Source organism: Cicer arietinum, chromosome 2 (genome assembly GCF_000331145.2).
Source record: "Cicer arietinum cultivar CDC Frontier isolate Library 1 chromosome 2, Cicar.CDCFrontier_v2.0, whole genome shotgun sequence".
Classification (NCBI taxonomy): domain Eukaryota; kingdom Viridiplantae; phylum Streptophyta; class Magnoliopsida; order Fabales; family Fabaceae; genus Cicer; species Cicer arietinum.
Window position 1 is genome coordinate 8,741,240 of NC_021161.2, and position 13,433 is coordinate 8,754,672.

The 13,433-nt window shown below is 32.0% G+C and overlaps 2 protein-coding genes across 4 annotated transcripts; one reads left to right on the plus strand and one right to left on the minus strand.

Moving 5' to 3' along the window:
- Positions 1 to 2,268: 2,268 nt before the first annotated feature.
- On the plus strand, positions 2,269 to 8,097 carry LOC101488574 (uncharacterized). Of its 3 annotated transcripts, none has more exons than XM_012712801.3 (14): positions 2,269 to 2,477; positions 2,577 to 2,729; positions 3,458 to 3,556; positions 4,051 to 4,152; positions 4,437 to 4,580; positions 5,252 to 5,346; positions 5,423 to 5,552; positions 5,642 to 5,746; positions 6,454 to 6,560; positions 6,636 to 6,687; positions 7,020 to 7,109; positions 7,203 to 7,287; positions 7,364 to 7,419; positions 7,744 to 8,097. In XM_012712801.3, exons 1-14 carry the CDS (start codon positions 2,385 to 2,387, stop codon positions 7,828 to 7,830), a joined length of 1,398 nt encoding a protein of 465 aa, XP_012568255.1. In that variant the 5' UTR covers positions 2,269 to 2,384; the 3' UTR covers positions 7,831 to 8,097. The 3 variants fall into 3 exon arrangements, with proteins under 3 accessions (XP_012568255.1, XP_004489957.1, XP_027187988.1); XM_004489900.4 differs by having other exon boundaries at positions 2,271 to 2,477; positions 7,355 to 7,419; XM_027332187.2 differs by lacking the exon at positions 2,269 to 2,477 and having other exon boundaries at positions 2,595 to 2,729; positions 3,442 to 3,556; positions 7,355 to 7,419.
- A 1,921-nt stretch (positions 8,098 to 10,018) lies between these two features.
- Positions 10,019 to 12,607, minus strand: LOC101489033 (LEAF RUST 10 DISEASE-RESISTANCE LOCUS RECEPTOR-LIKE PROTEIN KINASE-like 1.5). Its single transcript, XM_004489901.4, has one exon. It carries the CDS (start codon positions 12,304 to 12,306, stop codon positions 10,378 to 10,380), a length of 1,929 nt encoding a protein of 642 aa, XP_004489958.1. The 5' UTR covers positions 12,307 to 12,607; the 3' UTR covers positions 10,019 to 10,377.
- Positions 12,608 to 13,433: the final 826 nt, after the last annotated feature.

A 13,433-nucleotide genomic window follows, 5' to 3' on the forward strand; every position in this document is an offset into this window, starting at 1 on the left:
TTTATAACAATATTTTGTATTTTTTAATGTTATAATTATTTTTAAAATATTTAATAATAATAAATATAATATACCCAATATAATATACCCAATAATAAATAACAAAATTCAACAACCAAAGAATATATAATATTAAAATACATTATTGAATATATTAAATAATAAAAGTATTTTTATTTTATTAATAGAATTTTTTTATTATTATTATTATTAAAATTATTATTATTATTTTTATTATTATCATAATTATTAAAAGATATATAATATTATTAACTTAATTATTATTTTTATTTTTTATATCCAATATAATATATCCATTATTATTATTAAATATAATAAATATAATAATATATACCCAATATTCAACAACAACAAAAAAATCATACGAAGTAGGAGGTCGCATCCCCAGGATGCGACCATGTAGTGAAGTAGAAAAAATTTTCTTTCAGGAAATCGCATCCCCAGGTTGCGACTTGCAACTGGGGTTAAAAAGTAGGGCATTCTACTATTTTATTTTGGAAGTAAGGCATATTGATATTTAAAATAAAAAAATGGGATAATCATATAAAAAACCCTAGAAATGTTCTTTTCATCTCCAAAAACCAAATTTGTACTTAACCTTGATTTAGAAATAAACATAATGAACACCTGCACAGACACTGTCTTTGTGTAATTCCTTTATCCTTAATCCAAGGCAACTTACCTTGAGTTGCCTTGCATTCCAACGCAAGATCAAACTGATTTACAAAAGCCATAAAAATCCTTATCCAATAGTACTTTACCACAGTTGAAAATGTATCTCAAAGTACTCAAACCTATCAAAATGACTAAACCCCTTAGTTGCAAATACCTTTACTTTTCTTGAATATTTACTTGCATCCAACAACCCAATTATTGTCAAGTTGTTTCACAAGCTTCCAAGTATATCCTATTCAAAAGCTTCATTGCTTGCAACCAATTTTGACTTTCTTTGCTCTCTGTAACCTCTCTGAAATCCCTCGACTCAAATTTTCAATTTCTCCAACCACGTTTATAGCATAGTAGATAAAGTCTTCATTATATCGTTTATCCTATGGGGTACAATGTTCCTTTAGTCCAATCTTTGGTCAACTCTAATTTTAGTGATGGTTACATTGTTGCTTTCACTATTTTTTTTACAGCTTTCTTCTCTAATACATAGCCCAACCTCAGTGGCCAACATTGTTATTCACGGCTTTCTCACTTCTCCATTTCACCCTCTTAGAAATTAATGAATTTTTGCTTTCTATAGGAATCAAATTTGATACGTGAGGAGTAAGGGATAAATATAACCGTTTATTCATTTACACATTTCTACTACCAATTAAACAAGCTCAATTGGTAGTGAGAACAAACGAACAGTAGTTCGTGGGACCTTTGCACATCATCCTCATTTAGATATCATAAAATGTAACATCGTTACTTATGAAGCATCTTGATTCTCCAGCATCTAACTTCCACAATTTGTAGTATTTCACACTCCCTAGATAATTAGAGTAGTACGTCGGTTTACCGCTCCATATTTCCATCAGTTCTTGAATTCTTGAAGTCTATAGTTGGACGAATCACATCTGCTAATCAAATACATTGTGGTACTTGAAGCTTCACCCCAAAAACTATAGCATACACATCACTCTCTTCAAAATAGTCATATTCTTGTGTTACTTGCAAAATATATTATTGATTTTGATGTTGCCTGCCAAATATATATTTCTTACAAGACCTCACAATCGGATCGTGACGTAGTAACAAATGTCACGTGATCATTGATGTTGTGGAACCAAATGACACATATGTATTGTTGAGGTGTTAGCAAATTCCACACGGTGTCATTATCTGATGATACCTTTACACATAACACAATCGGACATGAAATGATGACATGTTTCTCAATGGATTATCTAGTGCAATTAACTTTTTATAAAAACTAAAATCAAAATTTATTTTTATGAACTAAATATATATTTAAATTTTTTAAAAAATAAATAATTATAAGACAAAATTTCTTTATACAAAAGATTATATATTTTAAAAAATTAGAAAGTAACTGAATAAATGCATAGAGAAATCGTCATTTAAATTGTAAGTGAAGATTAATTCGGTTAATTGATAAAAATTTAGTTAATATTTTGTGTGAGTTTGAAACCTCTTCTAATGTGAGAATCTCGTGTTGAAATATTTAGAAAATATAGGTACAAAAATTGGGATAAAAATAAATTAAAAATTGTAAGATTGACGAGAAGAAAGAGACAGAGGGTGTGACGAGGATTGCTATTAAAGAAACTAAAGAACCACATGATCTTGTTACTTACGGTTTTTAACTTTAGAAACATAAAACAAGACATAGAAGAAGGGAGTGAAAAACAATGGAAGGAACGATCAAATTAGACGGTTGTGGGTACGAGGTTACAACTTCATCTCACCTCTGCGTTTCAGTCATTAACTCCTACTACCATCAGGTTCGTGTTTCACATCATCCTTTTCTTCTTCTTTTTCCCTTTTTATTTTATCATTTTTTTTTTGTGTTTTTCAAAAGTGTTTCGGTATTCTCGATGAAGGTTCTGAGCTACGGTAGAGAGAGATGTGTGATTCTGGAAGCAGTGGTCCATGATAACTACTGTGTATTAGCCAACACCTTAGTAGCTCATTTTCTCTACTCCTCCGATTCTTCTAAAGCTGCTTCTTATCTTCATACGGCTAAGTCCCACCTCGTAAGTGTAACCTCTCACTTATTTTACTCTTTAATTGTTTGTGAAACTATCACAATGATCATTGAATGTACCAAAATTATGTAAAATACCTTAATTTGTGTTTTATTAGTCATTTTGATCATTCAATGCATCTTTCATTACTTAATTTAGTCCTTGTCAAATGTGGCTTTTGTTAATCAATTTAGTCCATAAAATTACTAACTAAAAAACACTTGGAGATGTATTTGTAACTTCGATGTACTCAAGAGTTACAGTTACAACGTCTCACACATTCAAAGAGAATAATGATTGTTTACTCAATATATCTGAGTGTATTCTATTAGTAATTTAATAGATTAAACTATCTAATTTGAACACATTTGAAGATTAAATTGATTAACTATAGACAATTTCAATGATATTTTTGTAACTTTGATTAATTTGAGAACTATATAGTGACTACACCTGACATATTCTAGGACAAAAATACTATTTACTCTTTTTTTAATTATAATTTTAGTCTTTAAAATTGCAGTTTATGTAATTTTGGTCCGACAGTTTACCAAAATCTACAATATTTGGAGACCAAAACTGCAAAAAAATCCACGATTTGGGAATATTAAGTGTGGTTCAAATTAGAGCAACTAAAATTGTGAATTTAAACAAAAACTACAATTAAAGAATTTTTTTGACAGAGTACAACTACAATTAAAGAAAATTCATACATGATTAGGATTTTGATGGTACAGGAACATGCCACGTTGTACGAGAAACTAGTTTTTGATGTCATCAGTTATTTAATGTCAGGAGATAGAGACGATGAAGTATCTGTTGAGTTGCATTCTAAGGTGAGTAACTTTGCTGAGCCCTTAAATAATAGAAAAATGTTTGGCATACACCCTTATGGACTATTTTTATCCTCAATATGATACTATCTTTTTAGGACACTTGAATATTTGGGGAACTATTCACACAATATATTCATAATCTTTTAAGACACATTCATGGTTCAAGCTATTTGTACAGTCTTAAAAACAGTTTCCCGGAATTCATGTATATTTAGAGGTGATAACATTGACACTTTAGATCGAAGGCTTGAAATTATTTTGACAGAAGATTTTGATCCTTTGTTATTCATGTGTAGAAACTGAATTTGATCAAGTAATTTACATCATATTTTATACATTATTCCTTCAGAGAGTTCTGTCTAAAGTGGCGAGCTTAATGCACACTGCGTACCGCACTTTTTTTCTAACTTTGTTGCCTGCTCTATGCTTTGAGATTCATCGATGTTTCTATTCAAATTCTATTTTGATTAACAAGACTTGTTTTTTGTTTTAAGCTTCTGAAGGAGTTCCCAAGAGATTTGGTTTCTCTAAAGAGAGCACAAATCTTGTGCTTCTACATGGGTCGGCCTGATCTTTCTTTATCCCTTGTTAATAAGGTTACTATTCAATTACACAACATTTCTGTTTCATTTCTTCTACTGTTTGTGAAAACAAATATATGTTTTGAACGTTTAACATAGCATGTTAGTGTTTATTTTTATTGAACATAATTTTTTATGATTCAAACTTCAAAGTGTTGCCAAACACCAAAATGAGGAACATTTCTCATTCCTGTCACCAAACCAAAATATAATCTACTTCGTAATTTGCAGATTGACATATTTATCTTGGTTTGTATTTATTATTATTATTGAGTACCTTATCCTTTTAACTTTCACAGGTTCTACCTCAAAACGAAGGAGAAAATTACATATATGGCATGCTTGCTTTTCCTTTGTTGGAGCTTGGAAAAATGAAAGATGCTGAGAAAGCTGCCAAAAGAGGATTTGAAATCAACAAGAAAGATGGCTGGTCACAGCATGCTGTAGGTCAATGTATTTGTCAAATGCTCATTCTACCTTTATAGTAGTACTTGCATAATGCTATCTTTCAAGTTATCTTCTTAACAATTACGATTTTTGAATACATGACTCCTATGAAGCATCGACACAAACATCTAACATAACACTAACAAGTAGATATCTGTAATAGTTTGAAAAAATTAGAAGTGAATGAATCTATTTACATATATTGGTGTCGTGTTAGTGTATGACACAAACACGTGTCAAACACCAGACACGTTTTCAATCTGAAGTGTCATTGCTACATAACTTGGCTCTTCTTGTTTAAGTTGCAGTATAAACTCAATGTCTTAGAAGTTCCCTGTATTTATTATGAATAAAAAAAAAGTAATAGGGCTGGAGTAACATCAATCAATTAACCCTTGATTAATTTGGAGATCATGTCAAGCTTTAATTTTAGACTTAATAAAGTTGCAGTTTATTTTTGTTGGTCTTTAACCCTCTGGTTTGCTGGTACCCAGTGGAAATAGGCCTTAATAATCTGGAGTTAGCCAATGATTGTTACAGCTAGGCTTCGAACTTGGGTACTCCTATCCGATTCGTCCTTATGAAACTGTTTGAAATGTGTTTCAACAACAACTTCTTGTAAATTATGACCTCAAAAGTTAATTAATAATTAAATTTTATTCTGCAGTTATGCCATGTTCTTCAATACGAGTGCCGTTTTAGAGAAGCTGTTAAGTTCATGGAAGAATGTGCATCATCATGGAATTCTTCTTCATCTTTCATGTAAGCATTTTATTCATTTGATAATGGCTTTGTCTCACTTTTGTATTAATCATCTAAAGAGTTCTCATTCTTTCAGGTTGACACACAATTGGTGGCATGTTGCACTTTGTTTCTTAGAAGGCAATGCTCCAATGCAAAGAGTGCTCGACGTATATGACAATTATATATGGAAGGAGTTAGAAAAACCCGATGCTGCAGTTCCTGAGGCACACAATTTTATTAACTTTGTTACTTACTACTAATACTTTCTCATTTTCTTCCCTTTATCGTGAATTCTGATATTATCTGAACATAGGTTTACTTAAATGCCGTGGCTCTGCTTCTGCGGTTGTGTGTACGCGATGAATTGAACTTCTTGGGCGATCGGCTCAAGATGCTTGCAGATCGCCTAGCTGATCAAGTATGTTAAGATACACATTGCATTGTATATTTTTTATGATTAGGATTCAAACTCGGATCAAATATGATTCAAACAGATCGCCTGGTGTTTTAATGCATGATATATAAACTGGAAATGTTAGTTTGTATTCTCAACCGTTGTGCGTTTTGGTTGGAGTCGATACTTTGAGAATCAGACTGAACATTAAACTAGTGATACTTCCCGTTCACAATTTGGACGGAAAATAATTATAATAATATGAATTTGCGACTAAAAGTAGAAAGAAGAGAAGTTACTGTCAAATATCCCTAAATTAGATAAACAAATATATTAAACAAGATCAAACTATTTCTAAGTTCATAAATTTATAATATTCAAGAGGAAATGTACATGACAATAAAACGTGTGGATTCCAATAAAATGAAGGCTTGTTTGTTACAAATTATAAAAAGGTGATTTTGGTATTCAATAGTTTAGAGATCTTTAAAAAAGGCATTAGTTATTTTGTGTATATATACTTTTCTACAGCTTCTCATTTGAAGCAGTTTTTTTTTTAAATCCGTAACAGACGGATGAAAATGGTAAAAGTGATTTTTTTTTATAAAAAAACTGTAGCTTCTGTTCAATACTTCAAGTGTAACGTGGAAAAAACTTAAAACTCTTTTTTTATTATTAGGATAATCATGCTAAATGTTTCTTTTACAATTCTTGGATGTATCCATGTTTAGGCAAACTGGTATTTAGAGTGGCACCTTGATGTATTGACAGTTTGGGCTTTGGCAAAGACTGGACAAATTTCTAAGGCAGAAGATCTTCTCAAGGGCTTAAAAGACAGGTGAAAGTCTTATTTACAAATAGTTTTTTAGATACAGTTTGGTATGAATTGTGATAACATGTTGTCTTACTGTAGGCTTTCAAGGATGAATAAAAAGAAGCAACAAATAATGCAGAAAGGAATGATGGTATGCTTCAGTTGCAAATTCCATGATTATATAAAAATTGATTATCATAGTATATGCTAAATTAACTAGCACATACTTTAACCTATTAAGCATTGACACAGACATTAGACGCGACGCTGACACTGACATGTCGATACCGATAATGATTTTAATAAGTTTAAGTAATTAAATACAACTACATGCACGTCTCCAATTCAAAGTGTCGGTGCTACACTGATCTTAACTAACATGTTACAGAATTTTGTTAAATTAGCAATGCTCATTCATTCAAGTGGACTATTTTGATTTTTCTTGGTTAAAATTCTTGCTTGCATTTCTTTATTTCAACCTAGCTTGCAGAAGCACTATATGCATATGAAAGAGGTAACTATAAACACGGATTGGAGTTACTTGGTCCAGATTTTGATGCCAGTGAATGCAAGGTTTATATTAATTAGATTTCTTCATTCTTCAGTATTGTGGCTTCATTTGTGTCTTATTTTGGAATTAATAATGTCAATCATGCTTCTGTGAAGGTAATTGGTGCATCTGATGAACAAGTTGATGTATTCAATGAAGTTTGGTACATCATGTTGCTGAACAGCGGAGACGTAACCAAGGGTAAAATCTCAAACTTTTTGTCTAATTTTTCAAAGTCAACTTCAATTATGATGAATTTTAAATGCAGCAATTGAAGTGATTGAGAAGCGAATCAAGAAGAGAGACGGCACTGCTTTCTTATGGCTTTTGTTGGTACGTCTTGCCTTGAAATTGAATCCTGATTATGGTTTTATAGAATTGAATTACAAAGACACAAAAACCAAATACAACATTGACACTTAGACACAGATAATAATTTAAGAAAATAGAAGTGATTAAATGTAACTACATGTATCATAGTCGTGTCACTGTCAGACACGAGACACATGTAATAGCGGTAACGTGACATAGATGACATATCTCCCTTACAAGGCACCATATTCACTCTCCATAAAATATTGAAAGATATAAGTTTTTGATACATCTATAGTTAGATTTATTAACACAGAAATGGGGATTGATTTGATTTGATTTCAGGAGAGAGGATACAAACTAGCAAAGAGACCAGAAGAAGCTGGAATTGCAAATGAGAAGGCCAAGGTTTTGGAGAGTGCTTATTTTTAATTAAGAGAATAATCACATAATCAAAACATATCTAGTTCTTTGTGAAATGTGAATGCATAAGCTACCAATACAAAAAAGCGAGTCCTTAGCTTGGTGCAACATATTATAATGAAATAAATGTAATTCATATATAGCATATAAAAAAATTAATGCAACTCACGAATCATGAGTTATGACAATGACAATGATGCTTTGCTTGTGGTTGGTTAGGAGGTGCCTCCTTCCCCTCTCTTTTTCATGAATGAAAAATTGAGTTAATATCTTGAACGCTTTTAGACCATCTTTATTAATTGCATTGTCTTTTAATTAGTTTATTTTAGGTTTTTTGAGTTATTCCTGAATGCCACATCAATTTTTTAGTAACACCATTTATTTTTCTCGAACGTTTGTCTTTAAATGAGTTCAAGTGCCTCTAACAAAAGTCTTACTTTAGTAAAACCAATTATTTTTTAGTAGTATTTATTAATATAATATTAAGAGACATAGGTTTTGAGTCTCTTGTGGAAGGGACTTAAAAAAAAGTTAAGGGTAAACAATGAATCCCTAAGCAGACAATAACCTCCAATCTTTAAATAAGATAACAGACGTTGTTTAGAAATTAAAAAACAGGATAAGAAACGGTGTTGGAGATGTTTTTAGAATATATTTTATTTTATAAATCAATATTCTAATTAGTTTTATGATAGATGATCAATAGTGAATTACTATTAAAAAATTATTATAAATTTTAATGACAATAGATGATGTATTTCAAAAGTAAAAGTTTAATAGTTTGTTTATATATATGATGGAAAATATTGTGAATGTGTTGCATATAAACTACACTTGTAATTTATATTATTTAGGTTGAAAATTGTCTCTAAACACAAGAGTTGAGAGTGGTTTTCAAACATAAGCCCTTTTTGGTTTTTAATGTTGACATAATGTTCTAATTGATACTATTCAAAGCCCTTTTTGGTTTTTAATGTTGACATAATGTTCTAATTGATACTATTCAGTTTCAAATATAAATAAAATTTAATCAAAATAAACTGAAATATTTAATTCAAAATCTATATTAAAGGTATTTTTTTAGCATTTTTTATTTATATTTAAAATTGAAGTATATCAAGTTACTACAAATTTCAATTTTATGAAAATATTTATTGTGAATTGTGATGGGAGTTTTAAACAATTTTTAATAAAAGTGGTCCATCTAGGATTTGCTCTACTCTCCAAAGAAACTTTTTTGACTTTATCCTATTTCACATTGACTTAAATGGTAAAAAGTACTCTAAAGGCAATTGTTAAAAAATAAAACATATAAATAATTAAAAATATAAAAACATATTGTATTTAACTCTTTGAAAATTTAAAAATTATTATTTTCAATGCAAAATATATGTTTTTGGTTATTTGACAAGTGTCTCAAAGACACACGTTAACGTGTTATTATTATTATTTATTGTTATTAAAAGAAAATTACATTCATCTCTTGAAGTTTTTTTTGGACTATCTACACTCCGTCTAATTTTCAAAATATATTTATCTTATATGTATTATATATAAAAAAAAAAAAAGTATATGAATATTTTTCCTCCACATTAGATCTCTATCCAACATTTTTCAAAATGGCATTTAAATATACATTTATATTATGTTACATAATTATATATTTAAAATTATAAATTTTTTTAATAAATCTTCGTAACTTTATAAATTAAAGTATCTTATAATAAAGAATAAAAATAAATATAAAAGAGACGAGTGTTTTATTTTAACTTGTCATTTAAAAATAACTAAAGAGATGGCTATGTAATTTCTCTTAATAATACTAATAAAGGTTCGGGGAGAAACAAAGTCAGTATGGGAAACCGACGTGGGTCATTGTGCGCGCAGAAGCTGTCTAATTTTGAACCGTAAATCGCGGAAAAGTCGTAATACTTGTTGGTTGACGTCGTTCTAAAACAAAAAGGCTTATCACCCTACTTCCCAATATAGAAACTCAGTTCACACTGCATTTGCAATGTAACCCTTTCAATACTATAGCCCAAAACAACCATTCCTATTTTTCTCTGCCTCTTCAACAGAAGCTAAAGATTAAACAATCCAAAATATGAAATAGCAAACACCCTTATCATGTTTTCATCGCACGGAACTAATAAATAATTAGTTTAAATACTTTAGACGAATGTTTCATGCTCATCTATCCAATATAAAAGAGGAGGGAATTTAATTTCAAAATGTACTTCACATAGGTATTAACAATATACAATTACAAAATTACCCATATATATAGATATTTGGAGTAGCAAGGCTAGCTCTAGAATGATGCATATCATCCACACACATTCTTAGGTAAGTCAATTCGGGTAGACTCCTACATTTTAAAACCTACCCTAACCAGTACGGCGTCACTGACATATTTTTCCCTTGACGTTAAGTAACAATACAATAAAGACATTGACACCCACGTGCGCACAACACCAACGTTAACCCCAAAAAAACATAGTCATGGTAGGGTCAACGTTACACCGTGACAAAATTTATCTCGTGGAGTTAAACTTATCACTCCTTTGCCACGTCACCATTCACTGACGACCGTAACCGAACCCGTTTTAACTCCCCAACAACCTCCCTCGAATCGGGTCTGTCATCTTTATCCGCCGCAACACACCGAAAAGCCAACTCCGCCACCGCAGCCACGGCGTCAAGCGCTTCACCGTCGTTACCCAAATCAAGAACCGGGTCAAGTACTTGATTCAATTGACCCGTATGAATCCTCGAAACAACCATATCAGCAAGTGCCATCTCACGTTTATCTCTACAATAATCCACCGCTTTAAGTCCCGAAATTAGTTCAAGCAAAACAACACCAAAACTGTACACGTCACTCTTCTCGGTTAACCGGAACGACCGGTGATAATCAGGATCTAAATACCCTGGTGTACCTTGAGGACCGGTACAAACGTAACCGTTGGACGAAGTTGTTTCTTGAAAAACTAACAACCTCGATAACCCGAAATCACCAACTTTAATCCTCATATCTTTTTCGACGAAGATATTTGACGACGTTATATCTCTGTGAACTATGGGAGGCACAACTGAGAAATGAAGATACTCCATCGCTAACGCCGTTTGTATTGCAATTTCAAGCCTTGTTTGCCACGTCAGCCAGTAACCTTTCCGTTTACTCTTTGAACCGTGAAGGTGTTCCGCTAGGGTTCCGTTAGGAACGTAATCGTAAACGAGAATTAAACCTCTCGGATCGCTACAGTAACCGTGAAGTTTAACGAGATTTGGATGATTAATCGAAGAGAGAATGAGAATCTCGTTGCAGAACGATTTTGTTGAGAAAGCTGCGGTGTGATTTTGACGGTGGAGGTGTTTCACGGCGGCGATTTTTCCGTCACGGAGGTTTCCGAGGTAAACGGTTCCGAATCCGCCGTCGCCAATTTTCCGCTTCGGATCAAAGTTGTTGGTGGAGGTGTTCAATTCGTCGTAGGTGAAAACTGGAGGGAGAAGACTCGCGGAGCGGTGGTTGTGGAGGAAGACGGTGGTTGGATCTTCCTCCGCCGGTGACGGAGAGTTTAAGCTTCTCGATCGGAGAATGGAAACTGTTACTGAAATAAAAAGAAGTAACGAAGTGGACGCGATAACGATTGCGAAAACCGTGATTTTGTTAGGTTTCACTTTGCGAATCCACTGTGGTGAAAAAGTTGATTCGGCATGGAAACAGATGAAGTGTTTGTTCGGGTCTGATGAATTGAAACCGCAGAAGCCATTGTTGTTGATACAATCACTGCAATTTGTGAAATAAGAGTCTTGTGTTAATGCTTGTTCCCATTGAACTTCGATTCCTAATGTGAGTATTTCGTTGAGGTAACCAAGAACATCGCTTTGACAACTAGGTTCAGATTCAGAAACAGAGTGGTGAAAAGATCTACAATCGGTTATAATTTCGGAAGGGTTTTTGATGAGTTTGCATTGATAATGGCAGCTACTACAATTAGGAAGTGTTGGAGGGGAACAAGATTGGAGAAAAGAGAGACGCGAGCATGATTCATCTGAGAGGGTAAAAGGGGAATTTGAGAGGTTGATTGGGGTGCTAGGGATTGAAGAAGTTGAATATGGGCAAGTGTTGTTGAGGGGGTGTGAATGTGAAGAAATGGGGGTGTAAGGGGAGATGAGGAATGAGGAAGAGTTTGGTTTGAAAGTGAGAATGGAGAAAGAGAGGTTGTTGATTGTGATGAGAGAGTGAGGAGTTGAGCAGTTAAGTTGGAATGAAGGGTGGCCACAGCCTGGTGAAGTGGAGAATGGGAATGGTGGGGTGGAGTTGGGGAAGGGAGGGCAAGGGTGTTTTGTTTTGTTGTTGGGAGAGCATGAGTGTGTGTGTGTGTGTGTGTGTGTGGGTGTGGGAGAGAGGAGAAGGAGTAGGAGGAAGGAGAGGAAGGAGAGAAAGGGAATGGTTAATGGTTTGGGTTGTTGTGGAGACATGGTGATGAATGAGGAGAGAAAGAGGGTTGGGGAGTCATTAATTGGTTAGATTAAGATGGGATCTAGTTTTGATGTTGAAATTGAAATTGAAATGGAAGGAAGGTGGTGAGTAGGATAGTGGGAGGAATAGGGATAGCTACTTGGTAGTAGTAGAGAGTGGAGATGAGAGAGAGAGTAAAAAGGTTCTTGGAGATGGGAGAAAAGAGTGAAAAGAGAAAGACAGCTAAAAAAAGGGTCACGTGCAGGACAGAAAAAACAAGTAGGTTACCCAAATAGAGAGACAACTCTAAAACCATAAAGAATTCCTCGGCAAAAAAAAAAATTTGAGTTTGATGACCGCATACTCTGTATAAATAGTTTTATTATGATATCCAATTAAATTCAATTACGTGGAAATTTTTGGTATATATTTCACTTTTTATTTGTTTTAAATGTTTTATTCTATAATTATTATATTAAAATGCAAAACCATGTGAAAAAGAAATAAACATATTATATAAAAAAAATGTATTATAATATTTAACAACTTTCTCTTATTTTATATCTATTACAAATAAATTAGCAATTCTTATTTTGTAACGCTATTTGTTGCTACTTTTATTTGTATTTGAATTATTTGATTTCCATTAAACAAAAAATAACTTTTCAACAATACTCTCTTTATTATGTTTACTTTTCTGTCGTTTTTTCAAAATAAAAGAAAAAACATTACCTACAATTGTACTAAATCTCTATTGTATTTATTTTACTAATTTTAATTAATTTTATAATATTTTTAATTAATAATTAATATTTTAAATCATTTATTTATTATTTTTTATTTATTATATCAATTAATACAAAAATATATGCATAGAAGGTCACATTTTACACCCAATTTTTTTCTTCGCATGATTGCATCTTCAATTGCGATCTCTTCAAAGCCTAAAAAATATGATATTTTGATATATTAGTTTTTAAGTAAGGTATTTTAGAAGAAAAATAAATTAAAAATGGGATATATATGAAGAAAAAATAATCTTTTATAACACAATCGATTTCAAAATAATTATACGAATATGGGTGTTGTGGTAAAGTAATTGATTCTTATTGAATGTTAATGTAAAACTCTTTTAAAATGACAGTCA

Excerpts from the sequence above, each read along its gene's own strand:
- LOC101488574 (XM_004489900.4), top strand. The coding sequence starts at position 2,385 with ATGGAAGGAACGATCAAATTAGACGGTTGTGGGTACGAGGTTACAACT. Across the intron at positions 4,581-5,251 it reads ATGGCTGGTCACAGCATGCT|TTATGCCATGTTCTTCAATA; the intron begins GTAGGTCAATGT and ends TTTATTCTGCAG. Across the intron at positions 5,553-5,641 it reads CCGATGCTGCAGTTCCTGAG|GTTTACTTAAATGCCGTGGC; the intron begins GCACACAATTTT and ends ATCTGAACATAG.
- LOC101489033 (XM_004489901.4), bottom strand. The coding sequence starts at position 12,306 with ATGTCTCCACAACAACCCAAACCATTAACCATTCCCTTTCTCTCCTTC.